The following is a 20898-nucleotide window of genomic DNA, read 5'->3' as shown; positions in this document are numbered from 1 at the left end:
TAAAAAAGTCAACGGCGTCGAATATTTAGGGACGGAGGGAGTATATATAATCAGCTAGATCAGTTACAATTTATTAAATTCTTCTCTTTTTTATGAAGCATAATAACCTGTTCGTTGCTTGCGAAGTGTATACTCGAACGAACTAGCGAAAGAGACTATCCAAAATGATGACTTGTTATCTTGTGGTAGTAGGTGAGTGACGTAGATTGGTCCGGTTTCACGCACTTTGTTTCGGAGAATATTATATGATGGAATATAGCTAGCTCCATCACTCATCTGGACCGTTCAATCCAACCATCTCTGAAAGTACATAATAATGGCAGTTAAATTAATTAAAGGCAAAACAACTTAGGTTTACTCCACGTATGTATTAATATATATGTATGCCGGGTGAAAATCGGCACATATTAATTTATATGTGACGGTGGTTGCTAATAAAAACCTGTATATATACGTGCCGATTTTTAACTTTAATCTTCGCATGGCTCGGATTAAAGGCATGTACAAACAAAGAGTCTAATATAAGCTCTCTCTGTTAATTAATGTCATTAGAGACGATACTCCAAAATTTTTAAACCATTAATGCACTAAATATTTTTTTTATACTTCTTTCCTTTTCTCTACCCTCATGCAACAAATTTTCGGTTAACAAATGCTAAGAGTCGACTCTGAGCCGTGGTCATGCGTAGCAACGATGTTTCTCCTTCCTTCCCTCTCTTTCTTCCACACCACCAAATTTATTTGTATGATAACGAAGAGAGCTCGTTATTAGACACTACTGTACATGTCCTAACTGAAAAATATCTTTTATATATAGTATGTTAGTTTTAAGTGAACCGGCATAAAGTTAGCGTCACTTATTTGGTATTGTACAGCAATTAGTATAGATCTAAATCAAGTTAAAGTATTGTTTAAAATCTACTAAAAAAGTATTGTTTAAAAGGCATAACTCCGTCCTTAGCTAGCTATTTCCATCGAATTGGAAATTGAAATCCACTACAACTAGTGGCAGTACGTATCTCAATCGAGTTAGAGCTACCTAGCTAGTGCGTTTTCACGCGTGTTTGGTTCGTTGCCTCTGGTTAATGTCACGTCGAGGGATATATATATGTAACATACGGTTTTCTTAAATTCCAGCCAAGAGCGTGTAATGTTCTAGTCTTATAGTCATACAATTTACTGTTATAATACTTTTATTTTGTACATGTATCATATCATTTTCTTCAAATTAAGTTAACAGATCACCAGTATAAAAATGATTTTCCTGAACAAGCACCTCAATAGGTTGTAGATGGCCCATAAGTATCAGCGTCTATAAAAATCGACCCACCTTTCACACACGGCTTGTAAAGAGGAACGCACGCAAAATTTTATTTTTTATAGATGAAGCTCTTAAGAGACCGCATGAAAAAGCAAATTTATTTTCGCAAATGCCCCTATTTTTGCATGCAGCCCCTTAAGTGGTCCACATGCAAAAATAACCCCTCTTTTTTCCCTCCTCTCTCTTTCCCTCCTCACCCATTTCAATTTTTTTCACCATTCTCCTCTCTCTCTCTCTCACTTTATATTTTTCTCTCATTTCTCTCCTCTCCTTCTCTCCCCTCTCTCTCCTCTCCTCCGACAAACGGGAGGTGGCCCTCACCAACGGGGAGGCGGCCCTCGGGTGCGGTGGCGGGCGAACAATGAGGGAGGGCGGCAACGGCTGACGACGACGGCAAAGGATCTGACCCTCGGGTGTGGCTATAGTCTTCGCCACGGTGGGTGGCGAGGGCGGCCAGATCCGGCGGCCGCTCCGCCCCCTACGCACACCGGTAGATTTGGCGCGGGAGGTGCGGTGGCGGATCAGGCACCGGCGATGGCCAGCGCCCGCGAAGGAGTGGGTGGCAGCGGGAGGCTAGGGCTTGGGTTTTTTTTTGAAAATTTTTTTTCGTGACTTTTTATATTTTACATGCGGTCCACATAAGCACCCACGTGCGAAAATCCAATTTTTGCACCCAATTTTCGCATGCGGGTGCATTGCCCGTATGGAAAAATCGCTATTTTTACATATCATTTAGTGCAGTCAACTGGCTCAATCACATGGAAAAATTGATTTTGACCATTTGGGAAAATATCTTTTTTAGCAGTGGATATTACAAGATCATGTCTACACCAAAGATGACCATGTCTACACCAAGATGATAAGTAACTACTAGTCTCATTGATTTTGACCGTTTGCGACATGTTTTTACTACTAGCCAACAGGGCTTGTAGACATGGTCATCTTGGTTTCGATTCATGGAACCGCTTGCGCCAATAGCTCATCATTCCTTAGATGTGCCCTATCGATTCGCTTGTCTATTTGCTTTCTCGCGACCTTGTCACCATAAGGTTACACATTTAAAGACAGTTGCAAGTTGTGCTGTTCATTCCGATTGAAGTTGGGCTATGACTGAAAGGTACTCCCTCTAGACTGATAATACTTGTTGTTTTAGAAAAGGGTAAGGTTAAATTTTAGAATTTTTTATTATGAATTATTTTTAAAATATTTTTCTTTCAAATATGATGACTACATGTATATATTAGTATTAAAAAGTACTTTAATAAGATCATATATTTGTTAACACTTTTATACATATTATAATAAAAAATAATGGTCAAAGTTGTTTTTTAAAACCGTGTCCTTATCCAAAACGACAAGTATTATCAACCTGAAGGGAGCATACGGTGACATCAGCTAGGATTGAGAGAATAGTACACTGGGGACTTCGATTAGTTAGGTGGTGCGCATTGATTACCGGTTCTTCCACTCTAAATCGCTAGGTCTTGTCTTAGCTAGTTGTATCTGACAATGACATATGTCTTAAGTTCAAAGGATTTACTCCCTAAAATGAAAACATACAAATTTAGTCTTTCATTTGCTGATTTGATCATGGCAACGGTGGGAGTGTAAGTATAATTTTCTTTTTGAAGGTGTTGCTTTGGAGTCGAGGGCTTTTATTGTGGAACAAGCTAGTATTGCTACCGTGGAGTATAAGGATGAAGATCACTTATGGCTGTACTCCCTCCATATTTTAATGTATGACGCCGTTGACTTTATAACCAACGTTTGACCATTCATCTTATTTAAATTTTTTATACGAATATAAAAATACTTATATCATGCTTAAAGAACATTTGATGATAAATCAAGTCACAATAAAATAAATGATAATTACATAATTTTTTTTGAATAAGACGATAGTTCAAACGTTTATCAAAAAGTCAACGGCGTCATACATTAAAATACGGAGGGAGTAGTTTGCTGCTTCATTTGTCTCATGTCGTTCTTTTTTTCGTTTTTCTAATAATTGTAGCTAGGCTGTGTACATCGTAAATATTTAGAGGTCAGCGGTGGTGTTAGATAAATTGTATCATCTTAACATAGTTGTCTGAGATAAATAAAACTATATATATCTTTATTTCAAACATAACTTTATCTTTAAAAATATCACAAGATCAAATGGCGAATTTAATTTATACATTATAATGCATAAATTAGCCAAGTGGGACAGTGATCATGATACATGGGCAACAGGGAGCGAGACATGTATATGGCAAAAGGCGGATAACAAAAGAAATTGATACAAGCACACAAAGGCAGCAGAGGAAAAAAAATACGCACTGATCAAGCTGGCCTGAAGATACATCACCCTTAACAACCCAATTAATCTCCTTCTCTATCAATATATAAGGCAAATTTCTTGCCTTCCTTTCAAAAAAAAAAACCCAATTAATTAATAAGTTCTTTAGACTGAGCTTGAGTACTGCTCCACTGCTGAAAGCATGCATGATTGCTGTCGATCGATCACTAATTTGTACCATTGCAAAGCGACCTAGATTTGTCGATGTTTCGCTGAAGAAAAGTGGTATATATATAATCAACTCACACAAATAATTTAATTAACCATTAGTTAAAACCAAATGATTCGCTAATTAATTAACCTGCAGGCTTCAGGTAGGCAAGGGGAAACATGCACTCTTGCCACGATGGACAGGATCACATCCACTTCACAAACAACCATTAATTAGGCATTGATGCAAACTAATTAATAGCGCAGAAGTTCAAATAATTTGCCAGGCATCATGCAGGCATGGTCTCCTGATATGGAGGCATCTGAAAGTTTTCCCAACTGCTATCTTCGTCCCAAAATATAACTACTACATCTGTTCCAAAATATAAGTGTTTTTAGCATAGTGACAAGTCAAACATTTTAAATTTTAACTATTAATAGCAAAAAAAATCAATCATATAAAATTGATGTTGCTAGATTTAATTATTACTCACTCCATTCCAAATTGATCTACATATAGTTTTTTTTAAGGTTATTCCTAAATGATCTATATATGTGTTTATTTATTAGAGTCTATTCGTTACTTGTGCATTGGAGTAAATGGACATTGATGTATGCATCCATGCACACAAGTATTTATAACCCATGTGCAATATCTTGATTTGCTATTGGCTAGGAAATATTGGGGATGGTGCATGCATTGAGTTTGTTGCTAGAGTAAATATAGCATGAGAGAATTATTAGCTTTTCTTGGTCTTGGTATACCTATGAAATATGTAGATCAATTTGGAATGTAGGGAGTATTAAACAAATTATCAAAATATGCAACTATTTTTATTTAAAACATCTTACTTTTATAAATATTGTTAGTCAAAGTAACATCTCGGAGACCGTGTTAGAGTAAAAAATGCTTATATTTTAGGGGCGGAGGGAGTACGTTTTACAACAAATCTGGACATACTTTAGCTAAAAGTTATTATATTGAGGTAGTAATATATATGTATGGCTGGTCCTTCCTATATTTTTATCACAATTTTCCTTTGAACTTTGATTTCTACAAACAAGTTAAAGCATGTAACTACTGTTATACTATGTAATATAAGCTTTATTTACCATTAGAGATCATTCTAATACCATACTTTTCAGAATGAAACTGTCAATGCTACTTACACCGTACGACGACCTTGTCGTTTGTGTGAAAAGTCAGAGAGCAACTACACTTTAATTTATCCAATGGTCATTGTTCACAGCTGTGTAACTTTGAAGGCAACTCAAGATGTATTGCGATCAAAACAATTTAACCATTTGATTGCTCCATTTCAAGCTACGCATGACATGCCTTTAAAGAAATTCATTGGAAAAGACGACGAATGCGCTTATCCTGAAAAGTCTTTGTATGCATGATCAATCGGCTAGGGCAGAATTAATTTTCCAAGTCTTCTCATCCACTCCCAAAGTCCCAATGGAATGTCTCTCCTTTTGTTTTATTTTCATCGATCTAATTAAGGATGACACAGAGAGAATGGTCGTCTACAATTGCTTAATTTAGTGATGGTGTAGTAGGTTTTCTCCTTCAACAATGAGTAGTGTATATATATGACCATGACTTTATCTTGTTTCCCACTTCATGTTGAATATGCAGACAAAAAAACAAGGAACAACTTGCCTTGGCTATACATAACATTGTATGCGTCATAGAATATTCTTACAAATTTTCATCATAACATACGTATAGTATTTCCACTTGTCCCAAAATATAAAGCGCGGCGCCGGTTTCTACACTATTTCTGACGCAAAACTATGACTATTAGCTTCTTTCATCATATATATATCAACATGCACAAAATTAGCATAGTATGAAAATACCTTTCAATCAGAATCTAGTGATATAACTGGTGTAGCACTGAACAAAATGTTAATTTATTATTAGTCAAAGTTAGGAAGGTAGAATTTACACCTTATGTTTCGCGATGGAGGGATCATATTGAATAGTATTCAATATAATAGGTAGGCAAGGACATCTCTTTGAAGAGAATAAGGTTAATTGACTAAGTTTAGCAATAATTACAAAATCGAGTAATCCTAGCCAATCTTTAAATAGATATATATATATATATATATATATATATATATATATATATATATATATATATATATATATATATATATATATATATATATATATATATATATATATATATATATATATAGCATAGTTAATTTGTAGATGAGAGAAAAATTGTAGCACACAAGATTAGAGTGAGACGCGCTAGACTAAGTTTTATCATTTTTTTTACATTAACTTTATGAGGGCAGGCGCGGAGCTATCTATAGCTAGGGGGTACCCAGGAACCTGGTTCAAAAAAAATTTTTAGTTATAGTTTATCTATTTTTACCATATATATATATACACCCCGTCAGTTTAAACTTAGGCACCCGTATCAAGCTAAATTTGATTCAAATCAGAGTAAAGCAAGTGAGTGGAACCCCCTTCATTTTGTTCTAGCTCCGCCCCTGTATGAGGGGATGCTATTGTACGGGATCTCGTTGGAACGGTACGCTACCAAATGGATATCAAGTCTAATACCTACCATCGCTAGACTAAATTTTATCATTTAATATTTTTACATTAATTGTGAGGCGCTAGATGAAATAAATATATTTTTCAGTGATAAAAATGTTTCATCATAGATCTAAGGTTTTCGTAGTGGTTAGGTACACCAAAGTACTAGGTGGATACTAGACCTGATGCATGTATGGTACTAGGCCAAATGTCAAATGTCCATTTTCTCGCCTGGGAGGGGCTGCTGAGGTGTACAAAGCTCGAACTCTGCGAGGCCATATAGTGACTAACCATCTCGCGTGCCTGACGGGTGTAATAGGGATTTTTTTTAGCGGTTGAACTGCTTCAAGTACTGCATCGACATCTGAAAAGAGCATGTACATGTTTCAAGCTAAACTTGAAATATTGTAAATACAAATATATTTTTATTATTCGGATTGGAGCGTCGAAAATATATCTCTAAATGATTTACCTCGAAAGTACTTTTCTATCTAATAATTTATATGATTTTTAAAATCGTGCAAGACATAATTTATTGGAAAAATGGTATTATGCAACAACTAGCTAGCTAGTGCAATTAGGGGTTATTCAGTTTGGAGGAATTTGAATCCATAGGAATAGGAAAAGCAGAGGAATAAGAATGTTTGCACACATCAACCTATAGGAATGGAATTTTTCAAGAGGTTTGAGTTGATACGATAGAAAAAATTATATATTTTCTCCATACAACTTGTATTAAAAAAAAATTTAATTTCCTATACTTCAGTCCTACAAACTGAATAACACTCGTAGGAGTTAATCCTTAGGAATCCAAATAGTTTGTTTTTCCTCCAAAACGAACAAGCCCTTAATTAATCCTCTCTATGTCCCCTCCAAAAGAAAATGAGGCATATGCACGTACGACTCGATCTTTTTTAACAAGTCAAAAGGTTGTTGGAGTAAAAATGAATCACACACACTGAAAGCCCCACTAGAATTCCATTGGCTGAATGTGTCTCACCACTACCTGCACAAGCTGCACAGTGCTCACACAGCCTGTATGTACGTCAATGGAGAAAATTTTACTTTTAATTGGTCAACAATAGTTTACTTTTAATTGCTTATATACCGTTATATCCACATATTATTCCTTGGCTACTTTATATCCGGTCAACATCACTCGCGACTTAATCCGAGTACTACGAATTTACCATATTTAAAGTATGATTATAATTCAATCATTACTTTCGATCGTACGTGCAAGTAAATGTTGCTTTGGTGGAGTAATTTTCACCCTAGATTTGCCCTGCCTAGTGCCTAAGATTTGATTTTTTTTTCAAGCACATTTTACTTGGTTGTTGCTGGATTGATATGGACATATTGATGATGAGTTGTTTGACTAATACCAGGCCGGATTATTGGTAGCTTGCACTTCTTCTCACGCACTGATCATCTTTTGTACCTTGGCCGGCAGCTGACCTACTACAATTGAGATCAGAAAATCACATGCATGGATCAGATAAGACTTTCAACCACAAGGATTATGTCGCACTATTGGTTAAAATGGTCAATCTCTGGACAGTAATGTGTGACAATTTTGTCTCACCTAATTTCTCGACAGCTGGAAAGCATATATATGTACAGACCAGTCATAGCTCTCAGTAATAGAGGTTTTCACAATATAAATTATATATATTCAAACAAATTGATAAGTAAATATCTTAGGTTTTAAACTACGTACCAGTGAAGCTATTATTTCCTTAAAGAAAAAAATGAGTGCATTTTGATCCCTTGAACTGTTTGTCGATGCACTCATCCGATAAACTATATTTTTTTAGGTTCACTTACATTATCATTGTAATATTGTATTACTGAAAATGGCTTACTTTGCTTGCTAATAATAACTCTCTTTTTATGTAAGTATTTTGCGTTGAAATTTTGTTGCTTGATAGATAACATTACACCTTACGTTTCTCTTTTTTTTTTCTTTTTTTCTTTTGTAGTTTCTAGTCATTGTTTGCATAGGTGGAAGCACCTAAATATGAAGATTCAAAACTACATGTGAACTATCATGGAAAATTTAAAAAAATATCGTGTAACATATATATAGGTTATGCCATGCCAATTGATCTATGTGCCTTCAACGTTACCAGAAATTTAGTGAGATCAGACATTTGCCGATGATTTTCTGTCTTTGAGCGTGTGATAAGGAGCACACTTGTAGGTGTGTGCACGTGTGGATGCAATATAATAACTAAAAAAATCAAAACTGGATGCTAAGTTTCGTCATAAATGAAGTGTTTTTCTAATTAGTCTAAATATAAATGTGTCAAAAATAATTTAGAGGTGTCCATTACATTGAGAAAAAAAGAGAAATTAAAATGAAGTGTTTTTTCTTCATTAAAATTTAAAAATATACGTAACCATACAAATTAAATGTATCCGCAAAAGGTCAGCACTAAGTTCGCACCATTCTTCCGAAGCGATTCAAATCGCTCTTTTTCTTTTTTTTAGGAAGACGACGTCGGGAGCTCTGGTGAAATTTGATTAAGAAGAAAAACAAATTGCAAACAGATCCTTGATTACAAAATATAAAGACACAGCTTAAGGAGGCTTAAACGCCCAGCTACGCAAGTCAAAGTCCTGTTTTACTAAGTGAGCCACTTCCCTTTCCGAGAGGCTTTTATGATTAAAAATCCTTCTATTTCTTTCTAACCAAATATTCCACCACATTGTGAGCAAGGCTCCTCTTGTCGCGATCTTATCAACCTTCAAAACAGCCAGATTTACCTTGGACCACCAGTTTGCAGTTCCAACTTGCGGATTGGAGGTAGAATTTGGCAAATTTTGCCAAGCATGAACTAGGTTCCACACCTGACGGACAAAGTCACATTCACTGAACAAGTGATTTGTATCTTCGAACGCGCTCGAGCAAAGGCAACAAATCCAATCACACGGTCAGTGTCTTATGAGAAGGTTTTGTGCTGTAACAGTTTTTTGGTGAAGAATTAACCACCCCCAAAATTTCATTTTTGGTTCAGCTGGTGCCTTCCAGCTTGATTCAAAATTCAATTGAGGCAAATGAGCCTTCAAATTGGTACAAGGCACTCTTGCATGAGTAAACACCTGATTCAGACCAGTTCCAAGTGATGTCATCTGGATTTTGATGGAGTTGGACATTCAAATCGCTCTTTTGAAGGAGCAAAATAATTCATCTCCGTTTCATCTTATTGGCCTTATTGAGACCTGATGATAATCACACAGAAATTAAATGAATAAGTCTAGGTGAATCAAATCTCGATCAGTGCACGTGACCATATATATATACATATACATATTAGAAATGTGCATCATCAATCGATACGTACTGTTGCTGCTAATTCAGTGATGGATGGTCTACTTAATTAATGGTCTCGCAGCATGACGGGAAAAATTATGATCAAGGAGAGATGTGTAGTTGGTAAGTGATATGGATAGATCGATCGATGCTGGCCTCGTCATCACCTGCATTTAAGTTTTAGTTTTTGACTCCATGCTAGCTGCCCAATTAATTGATGAACTTATCATTTGTATTATTAGTTAACCTGTGGCTAATTTGTCCTGATTGCTGCTTAATCTGTCTGTAAATCGATCAATTTTCAAAGGAAATTAATTAAGTATATACTACGAGTGATATACTGATATGCATGTATATGTGTAGCATCAGGAGACGCACAATTTGATCGATTAATTAATTAGTCATCCATCAGATTAAACACCTTAGGTATATCGACAACGACGAGATGATCATAGATCAACGTCTGAATAGCGTCTCTGATCGCGAGACAGCGTGCAAATACTCCCTCCGTATTTTAATGTATGACGCCGTTGACTTTTTGACAAACGCTTGAACTTTCGTCTTATTCAAAAAAAATTTATGTAATTATAATTTATTTTATTGTGACTTGATTTATCATCAAATGTTCTTTAAGCACGACATAAGTATTTTTATATTTGCATAAAATTTTTGAATAAGGCGAGTGGTTAAACGTTGGTTAAAAAGTCAACGGCGTCGTACGTTAAAATATGGAGGGAGTATTATATACATGCTTTGTGTGTTAATTGGGCTGCTGATTGATGAAATTGGATTGGGACCAAGGGAAAAGTATACCGGAGGTCCCTGAACTTGTCACCGAGATAAAAAACGTCCTTGAACCGTAATACCAGACACTCGGGGTCCTCCAACTATATAAAACCGGTCACCCAAGGTCCCTTGGTGGTTTTGACCCCGGTTTTAGTCTACGTGGCAGCTGAATCAGCGTGGGACCCACGTGGGCCCCACATGCCAGGTGTACACGTCATCTCTCTTTCCCCTCTTCTCTCTCTTCCTTCCCTCTCTACTCTCTCTCTCTCTCGCGCAGGCCGGGCCGATGGGTAGGGAGCAGACCGAGACGGCTGGGCGGCGAGCGGTGCTGAGCGGCGGCGCCGCGACGGCGGCCGGCGGACGGCGGCGGCGGCGGCGTCGTCGCCCTCTTCTTCTTCTCCTTCTCCCTAGACCTTGTCGCTCCCGCTCCGTCCTCATCTCCCTGGACGCCATGGACCGGGTGCTCGCGCTCGATGCCGCCTACCCGCTGCCTCTCCTCCCCGCCATGCTCGACAAGTTCCCCAAGGTCGTCGAGCCCGCCCGATGGTGGCAGCCGACCAAGAAGAAGCAGTAGTAGTAGCGCGCGGGCCAGCGAGCCACTGCCATGGCCGGGAACTGCTGGACCCAAGAGCTGGAGGAGGAGATGCGCGGCGTTCATCGGCTCCGGCGAGGCCGGAGTGTGGGCGTCCGGCGTGGCCGTCCTCTGCGGCGCGCTGGCCACGGCGAGGCGCTAGCCGGCGCCGCCACGCTCGCCGCGGCGTTCATCGGCTCCGGCGAGGCCGGAGCATGGGCGTCCGGCGAGGCCGGAGCGTGGGCGACCGGCGTGGCCGTCCTCTGCGGCGCGCTGGCCACGGCGAGGCGCTAGCCGGCGCCGCCACGCTCGCCGCGACGTTCATCGGCTCCGGCGAGGCCGGAGCGTGGGCGTCCGGCGTGGCCGTCCTCTGCGGCGCGCTGGCCACGGCGAGGCGCTGGCCGGCGCCGCCGCGCTCGCTGCGGCGTTCATCGGCTCCGGCGAGGCTGGAGCGTGGGCGTCCGGCATTGCCGTCCTCTGCGGCGCGCTGGCAGCGGCGGTGAACACCGTGGAGCACGGCGGGCAGGTGGGCATGGTGTTCAAGCTGTGCCGCAACGTGGCCGGCATCTACCGAAAGATCTAGGAAGACATCGAGGCGAACCTCAAGGAGGCCGACGTCGAGCGGAGGGAGAACGGCGAGGTGTTCGAGACGAAGGTGGCGCTGCAGCTCGGCCGGAGCACGTCGGAGCTCAAGCAGTTCAGGGCAATAGCCTCGCCGGCGGTCAAGGACGAGGACATCAAGGAATTTGCCGGGGCGTTAGGGAAGGAGGACCGGGCGGAGCCCGAGTCGGTGCCGCCGCCGTGGTGGTGGTCACAGTACTCCACGACGCGGGCGAGGGCGGCGCCCTTGACGACTTCGGGGAGGTTGACGACGACGTCGTCCTCGCCGCCGCCGCCGCGGCCCTCCTCGAGCATCCTTCTAATCGTGCCCGATGCCGCGGTGATCACCTTCGATGAGGACGGAGCGGGAGCGGCAGGGTCCAGGGAGTGGGAGAAGAAGAAGAGGGCGCCGCCGCCGCCGTCCGCCGGCCGCCGTCGCAGCGCCGCCGCTCAGCCGTCTGCTCCCTACCCGTCGGCCTGGTCTGCGAGAGAGAGAGAGAGCAGAGAGGGGAGGAAGGGAGAGAGAAGAGGCGAAAGAGAGATGATGTGGACACCTGACATGTGGGGCCACGTGGGCCCCACGCTGACTCAGTTGCCACGTAGATCAAAACTGGGGTCAAGGACGTTGGGTGACCTGTTTTGTATAGTTGGGGGACCCCGGGTGTCTGGTATTGCGGTTCAAGGACGTTTTTTATCTCGGTGACAAGTTCAGGGACCTCCGGTATACTTTTCCCTTGGGACCAATGATCACCATCAAATTTGGGCCCAGTCCAGGTTGGATGGTAACCATTGATCATGATCCAAATTTCGGCCCAGCCAACGTTGGATCATCGCTTCCGAAGTTAGCCCCAGCCCAGGATTGGATTTATTAGGCCGTGCAGGATATACTGAGCCCAGATTGGATATACTGCAAAAAATGTTTGAATTTATTCTGAGCCCAGATTGGATTGGATATACTGCGAAAAGGTTTGATAATTCTAAGCCATTTTTTTATAAAAAAAAATAATGGATAGATTCTGTCTTTGCTTTAATATTAGCTGCAGCCACTTATCAGGAACTAACCAAGGATAAAGAGACGACACATAAAAAAAAATCTACCAACAAAATCAAAAAAATATATGATTTAATTCAAAGGACTCCACCAAAAAAAAATCTTCCTTCAAGGTTGACGAAAATTTACATCAAATGTAACTTAGTATGAGCCATGCATGGCACGGCACAACTAACACAACTTGAAGATAAACACGAAACTTCATGGTGGATCATTACGGCCCTGCGCAATTGCAGAAGAACTTTTGGCACTTTTTAACATTTTTTACAGAAAATTAAGGGAGAAATCCGTCGATTATTTTTACCGTTTTGGATATGCGTGGGGTTTCATGTTGGCCGTTGGATGGTGTCAAGATTAGTTTTACACAGAGAGGAAAAAAAAACGTGCTTGTGGGATGGGGAGGGGAGCAGGGTTTCCCTTACCGTTTGAGGGGGGTTATCGCCCCCACCCCTCCCCCGCGCTAAGGCCATTACCACGGTAACCGCCGAAAACCACGTGAAATTCGTCCTCAAATGTTTGAATTAAAAAATTGGCGGTTTCGCGGTTTCGGCGCGGTAACCGCGATATTCGCAAAACAGAAACGTTCTCAAAAAAATAAAAAAAACACTTAAATGTATGTAGAAATTGGGGATAATTACAAGAATATATATGATACTTGTAAACCTAACTTTTGAGTGTAAAATACAAAAATCGGTATGATCTTTTCCATATTATGGACTTCGAAGCAATACAACATCTCGTAGCATAATAATTCAACAACAACGATTCAACAACCATACATTTGAAAGTATGTATGCGGAGAGAAAGCAACAAAGAGAGATGAGAGGATCCAGGAGATATTTTCTCCACTTATGGGCCTTAATGGGCCAGATAAAAATGTGCAACCTAAGGCCCATTTCATTATTTCTTTTTTACATTTTGTAATGTACTTTCCGTTTTGCCCTCAAATTTAAATTTATCTTACTCTTTTTCAAATACTTTATTCACCATGTGCCACTACAAATCAAGAACTACATCAATAAGTTTTCTCAATTTATTTTCGGAATTTTGAATTTAGGCAAAATTCATTAAACCCTACCGCTGGAAACCCCTACCGTACCCCCACGGTAAGCGCGGACCCTAGAGGGGAGTCGATCCTGTGATCTGGATTGCTTCAACCTTTTAAAATTGTGACAATCAATTTTATATTAAAATATATTTATAAATCTAATCAGTATGTACTATGATGTTGATATGTTGTGATAGTAAATTGTAGACAAATATATGTATATCTGTTTCTTCAAATCAAGCATTTGAAAAATTATTGATAGCTGAGATTTTAAAAGTTTGACTGAATCTTATCGAAAGTGTCATATGTTTTTGACCACTCACCACGCGAATATTGGGGAAGATCGGAGATGCAACTTATCCAGGACCGGACTGTGGCGGATCCACTGCTAGGGCTTGTCAGTGCGCAAGCCCCAGCTCCATGATCCCCTTCCTCTAATTAGCAACTAATGACTCTAATTAGCATTTAGCTTAAATCTAGTATTATGGCAAGGAAAGCTACCTCAAACACTCAATGCCCAAATTAAATTGCCAATGACAAATATGTTATAGTTATACCACCAATTTCTTGATAGATTTGTGTGTATAAATTAATATAACTGCAAATTAAAATGGAGAAAGCAATGCGTTGTCCTTTCATCATATGCATTTGGGTTTCATCTTAAAATACTTAGTTGACATATCTTATTTTATTTCAGTCACACTGCCATATATACACACGAGCCCTCGCTCAATTTACATTCTAGATTCGCCACTGGGACCGGAATATCTTCGTCAATTTCAGCGGAATTAATTAACATCATCATCATCCTTAAAATGTTGTATTACTGTTCTACAAACCGGTGAAAGCAACAAGCTCCGATATATCCATCATCGATCCATGGCTTATGAATTGTGATGAATCATATCAACGCGGCACGATCGATCAGAATTCAATTCATTTCACCGTCAACCTCTCTCCCGTCGTCCGTCTTGTCGATGAATGGACATAAATTTATTGACTTTGGCCACAAATGCTACTCTATGTTCCATTTTGAGCGCAGACATACGTTTCTGCGTCCAAATTTAATTATTCGTCAATTTATTTTTTTAAAAAAAAAATAAAAAACATAGGCTACGTATAAAGTATTATTCATGTTTTATCATCTAATAATAACAAAAATATTAATCATAAAAAAATTTAAATAAGACGGTCGATCAAAGTTGAACACGAAAACTCATGGCTACATTTAAAATGTAATGGAGGAAATACCATCAGTGAAACGTATACCAATGATGTGGAATTAACTTAAGAAAGAAATGTCGCGATTTGTTAAGGGGTGGACATTCGATCTAACCAAAACTTTTCAGTCTCGGCCTTCGGTCTTTCGGTTTTTTCGGTCTTTGAAAAGTGAAGACCGAATTTCAGCGAAAAAAATATCAGGACCGACAAATTTGGTCTCGGTCTCGGTCCTGACCGAAATTCAACAACATTTTCATATATGCAAATAAATAATGAAAATTTTCAACACAAAAATCTTTAAAAAAAATTGTAAGCACTTATGAGTAAAGACTCTTGTAAGGTTGTATGCCTAGAAGAAATAGGGATGTGAAAATTAGAGTTTAATCCTATTAAACATAGTGGATTGTAGGTTGTATTTAGACTTTTTTTTTTTGAGAATTCGGTCTTTTCGATCTATTCGGTTACCCGAAGAGACTATCCGAATTGACTGAAAAAAATTCGGTCTTTCACTACCTAGAACCAAATTGATGACCGAATTTTTTGGTCTCGGTCCCGGTCTTTTCGGTTCGGTCTTTTTCTGCCCACCCCCGCCAACATCTTAATCAGAACTAAATTAGGATGGGATTGAATCGAGGGGCTAAAACCACATGATCCGATTTGTATCTACTAGGCATTTGGTCCGGCCAATTTATTTTACTAGAGGCGAAGGCGCGCTTTGCGCGCTGCACCAGTGGCATCCAGAGGAGAGTCTGTCATTACTTAGGTAAACAAAGTGAAGGAAAAATCATTATGGTATAAGAGGACCAAATCTGCAATATACAGTTTACTCCTCATAGAAAATTAAATCTCAATTTACAATACAACATGTCCAAACATCTCTAAACTTTTATGATTAATCTTACAACAAGAATAGTGCAATAGGAATTACACATAACAGAATTTACAGTATGAAGTTTGATGAGAATAGCACAAAAATTTACAATAGGAAATCTGGACTTCCATAAGTTCACTTTTATGTTTATAATAGCATTAAAGCAGTGCACTCAAGGAGTAAAATGCCATGGACGCGATGGCCTCCTTGGCCAAGATGAATAGCACGGCTGGATGTAATTGTAATAGACAGCACAAACTTCACAATTTTTTTAAATGAGCAACAGCATAAAAAAAAAGGTTTGTGATGTATATAAATCTGCTTCTTTGATTAATTCAAGCACACTCTACATTTAAAAATGGAATGTCAGCTTGCAGAGCAGCAAGCTCACTCCACATCTGAAGCTTTATGGAGCAAGGGAATAATATTTCATTATATTTCACCTTTTCATTTTGCTGAAAAGCTTGGCCATCCATGGACAATAATCCGTGAAGAGACCTTGGCTGCTTGTTAGTGAGAAGCTGAAATGAAGTGATTGGTATTAAGTGTTAACTTACTAAACCACCCAATATGAGAAAATCATGTTGGCAAATTATTTACATATTCAACCTTCTTTGACCTGAAGCAAAACAAAAGAAATTTAAGTGAACAAATCTTGATGTAAGGTAGAGAAGAAAGGGAAGAACCAACTCTCAAATGAGATGGAGTGCAACCAGATTGACCTCCTACCGATTGAGCTCAAACATCACCTTGACAGCAATGGAGGTGATGCTCAGAGAGAGACAGGAGAAGATGGTGGGAGGCTGAGAGAGGGAACAACTCTGTACTAACGGCATCATCTGCAGGAAGCAAGCAGAAGGTCAGTTCGGCCACCTTGTTCCCAAGCTGTACAATAAAATGGAATTAGCAAATGACATACTTTATCAACATATCTTTTTTCTGTAATCATTTACTGATATAAAATAAAAGGCAACCACCCAAGCAGGGACATTACAAATGACATTAAGGATTGCCAATAGAAAATGAAAAGCAAAGAACGGTCAATCCTATTTCTATTTACTATCACTTTATTAAGGAGGGATATAAGGTATAAAATCAAGCTTAGGAAGAATTTATGAGTAGCCAGCAGCAGTCCACTCCCGGTGCAAATTCATCGGACTCACCACAGGCTGTATCCTACATATGCTCAGGTGAGGGCAACCAAAAATGAGGCCCTCAAATGCAATATTGTTATTGCCCATTGTAGTTTGAGCAATCTGAAACCAAGAATGAGGCACATGAATTAGATACTAAATGGTGTCATTTAAGATACAGGTATAAGAGAAAAGGAAGTACAAGACATATTAGAAAAGAGAAAACAATGATTAAGTATTCAAATTTGGAACAGAGAAATTCAACTGAAATAAAAGTTTTCCATTTTAGTTGGCAACAGTCAAAAACACTCGACAATATGTTCAGATTAGGAAAAAGTCCATACAGCTCGAGTACTTGAATCCAAAAATTTGTTGGATGTTGTTCCCTGCTGCTGATATAGACATTTCGTTTTGATAACATGGTCTAACCGATCTAAATTTATAGCGCATCATGCCCAAGCATTTGAAATGTATTTCATAAATATTAAACATTGCTTCAATGGAGACCGAATTTATGCAAATATTAAGTGACATTTGAATTCTATTCAAAATAATTAAGCTCCACTGGAACTACGCAAGAAAAGATGAAATGCATCTGAACTTGCTGTTATGGAAATAAAAAATCATATAAGTTTTGAAGCCAGTTGTTGCCAAGGATAAAAATAGTGTGAGATCTCATAAGCATATATCGTCAATTGAGGCATGTTCTTCTATTAACTGAAGTGTGGAAATATATAGTTCTCGCAAATACTAATTAGAGAAATATTGTTTTACTAAAAAGACCGAGGTTATACTTTCTTTGTTACATCAAAGAAGGAAAGAGGAAGTAAGAAGTTGCAAACATATGACATATTAGCTACAACATCAATGGATTTACCACATCAAGGGGCTCACCGTTGAGCTGAGCGTAGCAGCACCGGGTTGAGGCCAAGGTCACCGTGTTGTGGGGACGTCGGGAAAGGAGCTTCCCAACTCCAACTGAGGTGGAGGTCGCCATGAGCGGGGGAGGCAACCTCGAACAACTGTCAGTATGAAAGGGCGGCGCGAGGAGGGCACGGCAGAGCCAAGACCCGTCGAGGAAACCCTGCGCCGGCGTGCTCCAAGCAAGCTGAAGCTGAAGTGATTCTGATTTCTGAATCTTATATCTTTGAATCAAAACAGATGAATACATATGCAATATGATATATCAAGCAGTTAATAGGTTAGTACTTAAGAGGTCTCATAGAAGAGAAAAACAATACTCCCTCCATCTACTTTTGATAGTCATATTTCATCTTGGCACACAGACCAAGGATAAGTAATTGTACTTATCATCCATTTAAACATGCTACTAGTCATTCCTCGTAAACAAGCGATTCATTAATATTTACATTTCTCAATGCCCATGTAGCCAATTATGTGTGGAAGAATGAAGAGTTATGCATTAAATCCGAGAAAGTCATTAAGATGATAGGTTGTTAGATTGAAATATGCCTATCAAAAATAAAATTTTCAGATTTGGAAATATGACTATCAAAAGTAGATGGAGGGAGTAGCATTCTATCTATCCGCATTCATGTGTGCCACTGTAAATAACTGAACATGTATCTCAGTTTTTTGTCAGTCGGTAATAAACCCCACCACAAAACCTGTAAAGTGCTCAAGAACATGTATTACATCTACACACGCAAAAAGTGCATATCCATTCAAACATCAACCTACACATCATATCATCCCTACCTTCATCAATTTGCACGTCAGACCATCACCATTTTCATCGGTCTACCAAGAACACCAAAAAGAACAAAAACTTACAAGTTATAATGCCAGACGGGGTTGCGGAAGATCGACTTTGGCCTCGTCGCTGGTGTATGCTCTCGGAGGAGGCAGTGTCTGACACATTTCTTCCATCTTGCCCGAGCTGCTGCTGCCGTCGATACCGAGCTCAATAGACCCAGCGGCCCTGGATCTGTAACATGGAACCTCCCCATCATCTTTGGATTTGGATCCGAGAGAGGGGGAGAGTGAAGAAAGAAAGGGCAGGGGAGCAGGGCCTTCCCCCTGGAACTCACCACTGTGAAGGAACGACCGCCATCGACACTTACAATGGGCCTCAATGCCACAGATCGGGATGCTCCCTCTCCGAACCGGGCCGCCGTCCTTCCGGATCTGGTGATTCCTGGCCTCCTCGATTGCTCACCCACGCAGCCGTTGTTGTTGTTGCAAGCCTCCGCCGATCTGCAAAGGAAGAGAATGGAGAGGGAGAGGGAGAAGAGTAGGGAGCAGCCACCCGTTGCCTCACGCGATCCGCGCGGCCGTCGTTGTAGCGGTGCCGGACGTAGAAGGAGAAGAGTAGAGAGGGTGACAGTCGGTCTCCCCTCCGCCGACGAGGAGGCCGGGGTCACCGGATCCGACGGTCCCGGCCTCCTCGTTGGCGGATGCATCGACCGGAGCGAGAGGAGGATGGCGACGACAGTACGATGGTGCGGCGACAGCAGTGGCTCGCGTGAGGAGGCGAGGCGGCGGACTCCCTCGCCTGGGCATGGAGAGAGCAGAGCGAGGGAAGGAGAGGAGGTGGTGGGAAGTGGCGGCTAGGGTTTGGGTGGGGTGGGGGGTTTTGGGTTGTATTTTTTTCATAAAAGGCCCTCACTTTCTGTTATTCAGACCGTGCTCCTCTTTTTCGATTTTTCTCTTCTTTGCATAGAATATTGCAGTTTGTAGAGGCCCTGTACATAAGAACGCAGAACACAGTACAAACTAAAGAGCATATACCTAAAACAAATTATCAATAAAATGAAGGGCCTTTTTGCAAAAATAGAAGGGCCGATGCGAGAGCTCGCGAAATCCTACCGTTTTCCAGCTCGGGCTGACGTGTCGCGACGCGGCAAGGTCCACGACAGCGCAAAACGCTGAGGGCGCAGCATTTCCCAGCTGGTTGGAAGACTTTAGATTGTTCTGGTCTGATTGACCCAATATTTATTAGTAGACGTTTACATGAAGAGGTAAATTGGACCGGTAGGTGTGCTTCTGATCCACGTGCAGCATGATGCATATGAAAATTAACAACTTTCCTCGGTTACATATACTTACCGTTTTGAATATAACCTTTTCTTTCAAATTCTGAATTATCATACTCCCTTTGCTACGTATTTTATTTATGACGTTGGTTAGTTAAAAATAAACTAACCAATGTCATATAGATATGTAGTATCTTTCCATAAAAAAAGAAAATCAAATTCTAACTACGAATCTAGACATTTGCGTGTCCAGATTCATAGGATTTGCTTTTTTCTAGGACGGAATACTAGATGTTTCAAAATAAAGTGAGTATTATTTTAGGTTGTCTAAAGCTAAAATCCTTCGAGTGTAAGCAGTACTAAATATGTAAAGTGTGACCAGCAATCGGTTTTTCTTTGCTTCCCAGATCCTATTAATTGTCTCTTTTAAATTTTATACTAGTAAGTAAAAACTAAGCAAGCGAGTTTTTATCCAGGTAGTTAAATTGTATGTTTACATCCCTATATATGGTACCATTAACGTGGGTTGCATGGATATAGTGTCAATCTCTTCTCAGGGTTATCGGTGTTATCTCATATTTTTTTCCTTTGAGTATGATGTACTCCTCTTCTTGCATATATTCCTCCTGCTGGCCTTTTTTTTTTCCTTAAACAAAAATGAATGCAAAAAAAAGTCTTGAAAAATAGTTTTATTATGTCGTTATTCATTAGGTTTATAATCATAATATTGAGACATAAGTATATATTAGTGGCCACAAATATTAACCACATATATATATATATATATATATATATATATATATATATATATATATATATATATATATATATATATATATATATATATATATATATATATATATATATATATATATATATAGTTGGCTAATGATTTCAATCAGTAGGAGCAATATTTAGTGACAAACAAAA

General features: G+C 39.7%; 1 protein-coding gene and 1 pseudogene across 12 annotated transcripts; one reads left to right on the top strand and one right to left on the bottom strand.

The window, feature by feature from the left end:
• Positions 1-10449: 10449 nt before the first annotated feature.
• LOC136356522 (uncharacterized) lies at positions 10450-12602 on the top strand (annotated as a pseudogene).
• A 3525-nt stretch (positions 12603-16127) lies between these two features.
• LOC4337737 (uncharacterized) lies at positions 16128-19540 on the bottom strand. 12 transcript variants are annotated; one of them, XR_010741582.1, is made up of 6 exons: positions 19024-19540; positions 18767-18920; positions 17867-18104; positions 17003-17095; positions 16562-16678; positions 16128-16458 (listed from the first exon to the last, which is right to left on the bottom strand). XR_010741582.1 is itself a non-coding variant. In XM_066310810.1 (6 exons), the coding sequence occupies exons 3-6, from the start codon at positions 17967-17969 to the stop codon at positions 16175-16177; spliced, it is 489 nt and encodes a 162-aa protein (XP_066166907.1). In that variant the 5' UTR covers positions 17970-18086; positions 18767-18920; positions 19024-19540; the 3' UTR covers positions 16128-16174. The 12 variants fall into 12 exon arrangements, 5 of the variants coding, with proteins under 5 accessions (XP_066166907.1, XP_066166908.1, XP_066166905.1 ...); XR_001545696.3 differs by having other exon boundaries at positions 16569-16678; XR_010741584.1 differs by having other exon boundaries at positions 16589-16678.
• Between the last annotated feature and the right edge of the window lie 1358 nt (positions 19541-20898).

This window comes from Oryza sativa, chromosome 5 (assembly GCF_034140825.1).
Source record: "Oryza sativa Japonica Group chromosome 5, ASM3414082v1".
In the NCBI taxonomy this organism is placed as follows: Eukaryota; Viridiplantae; Streptophyta; class Magnoliopsida; order Poales; family Poaceae; genus Oryza; species Oryza sativa.
Note: the sequence above shows the minus strand (reverse complement) of the source record. Positions and strands in the feature narration are given on the sequence as shown.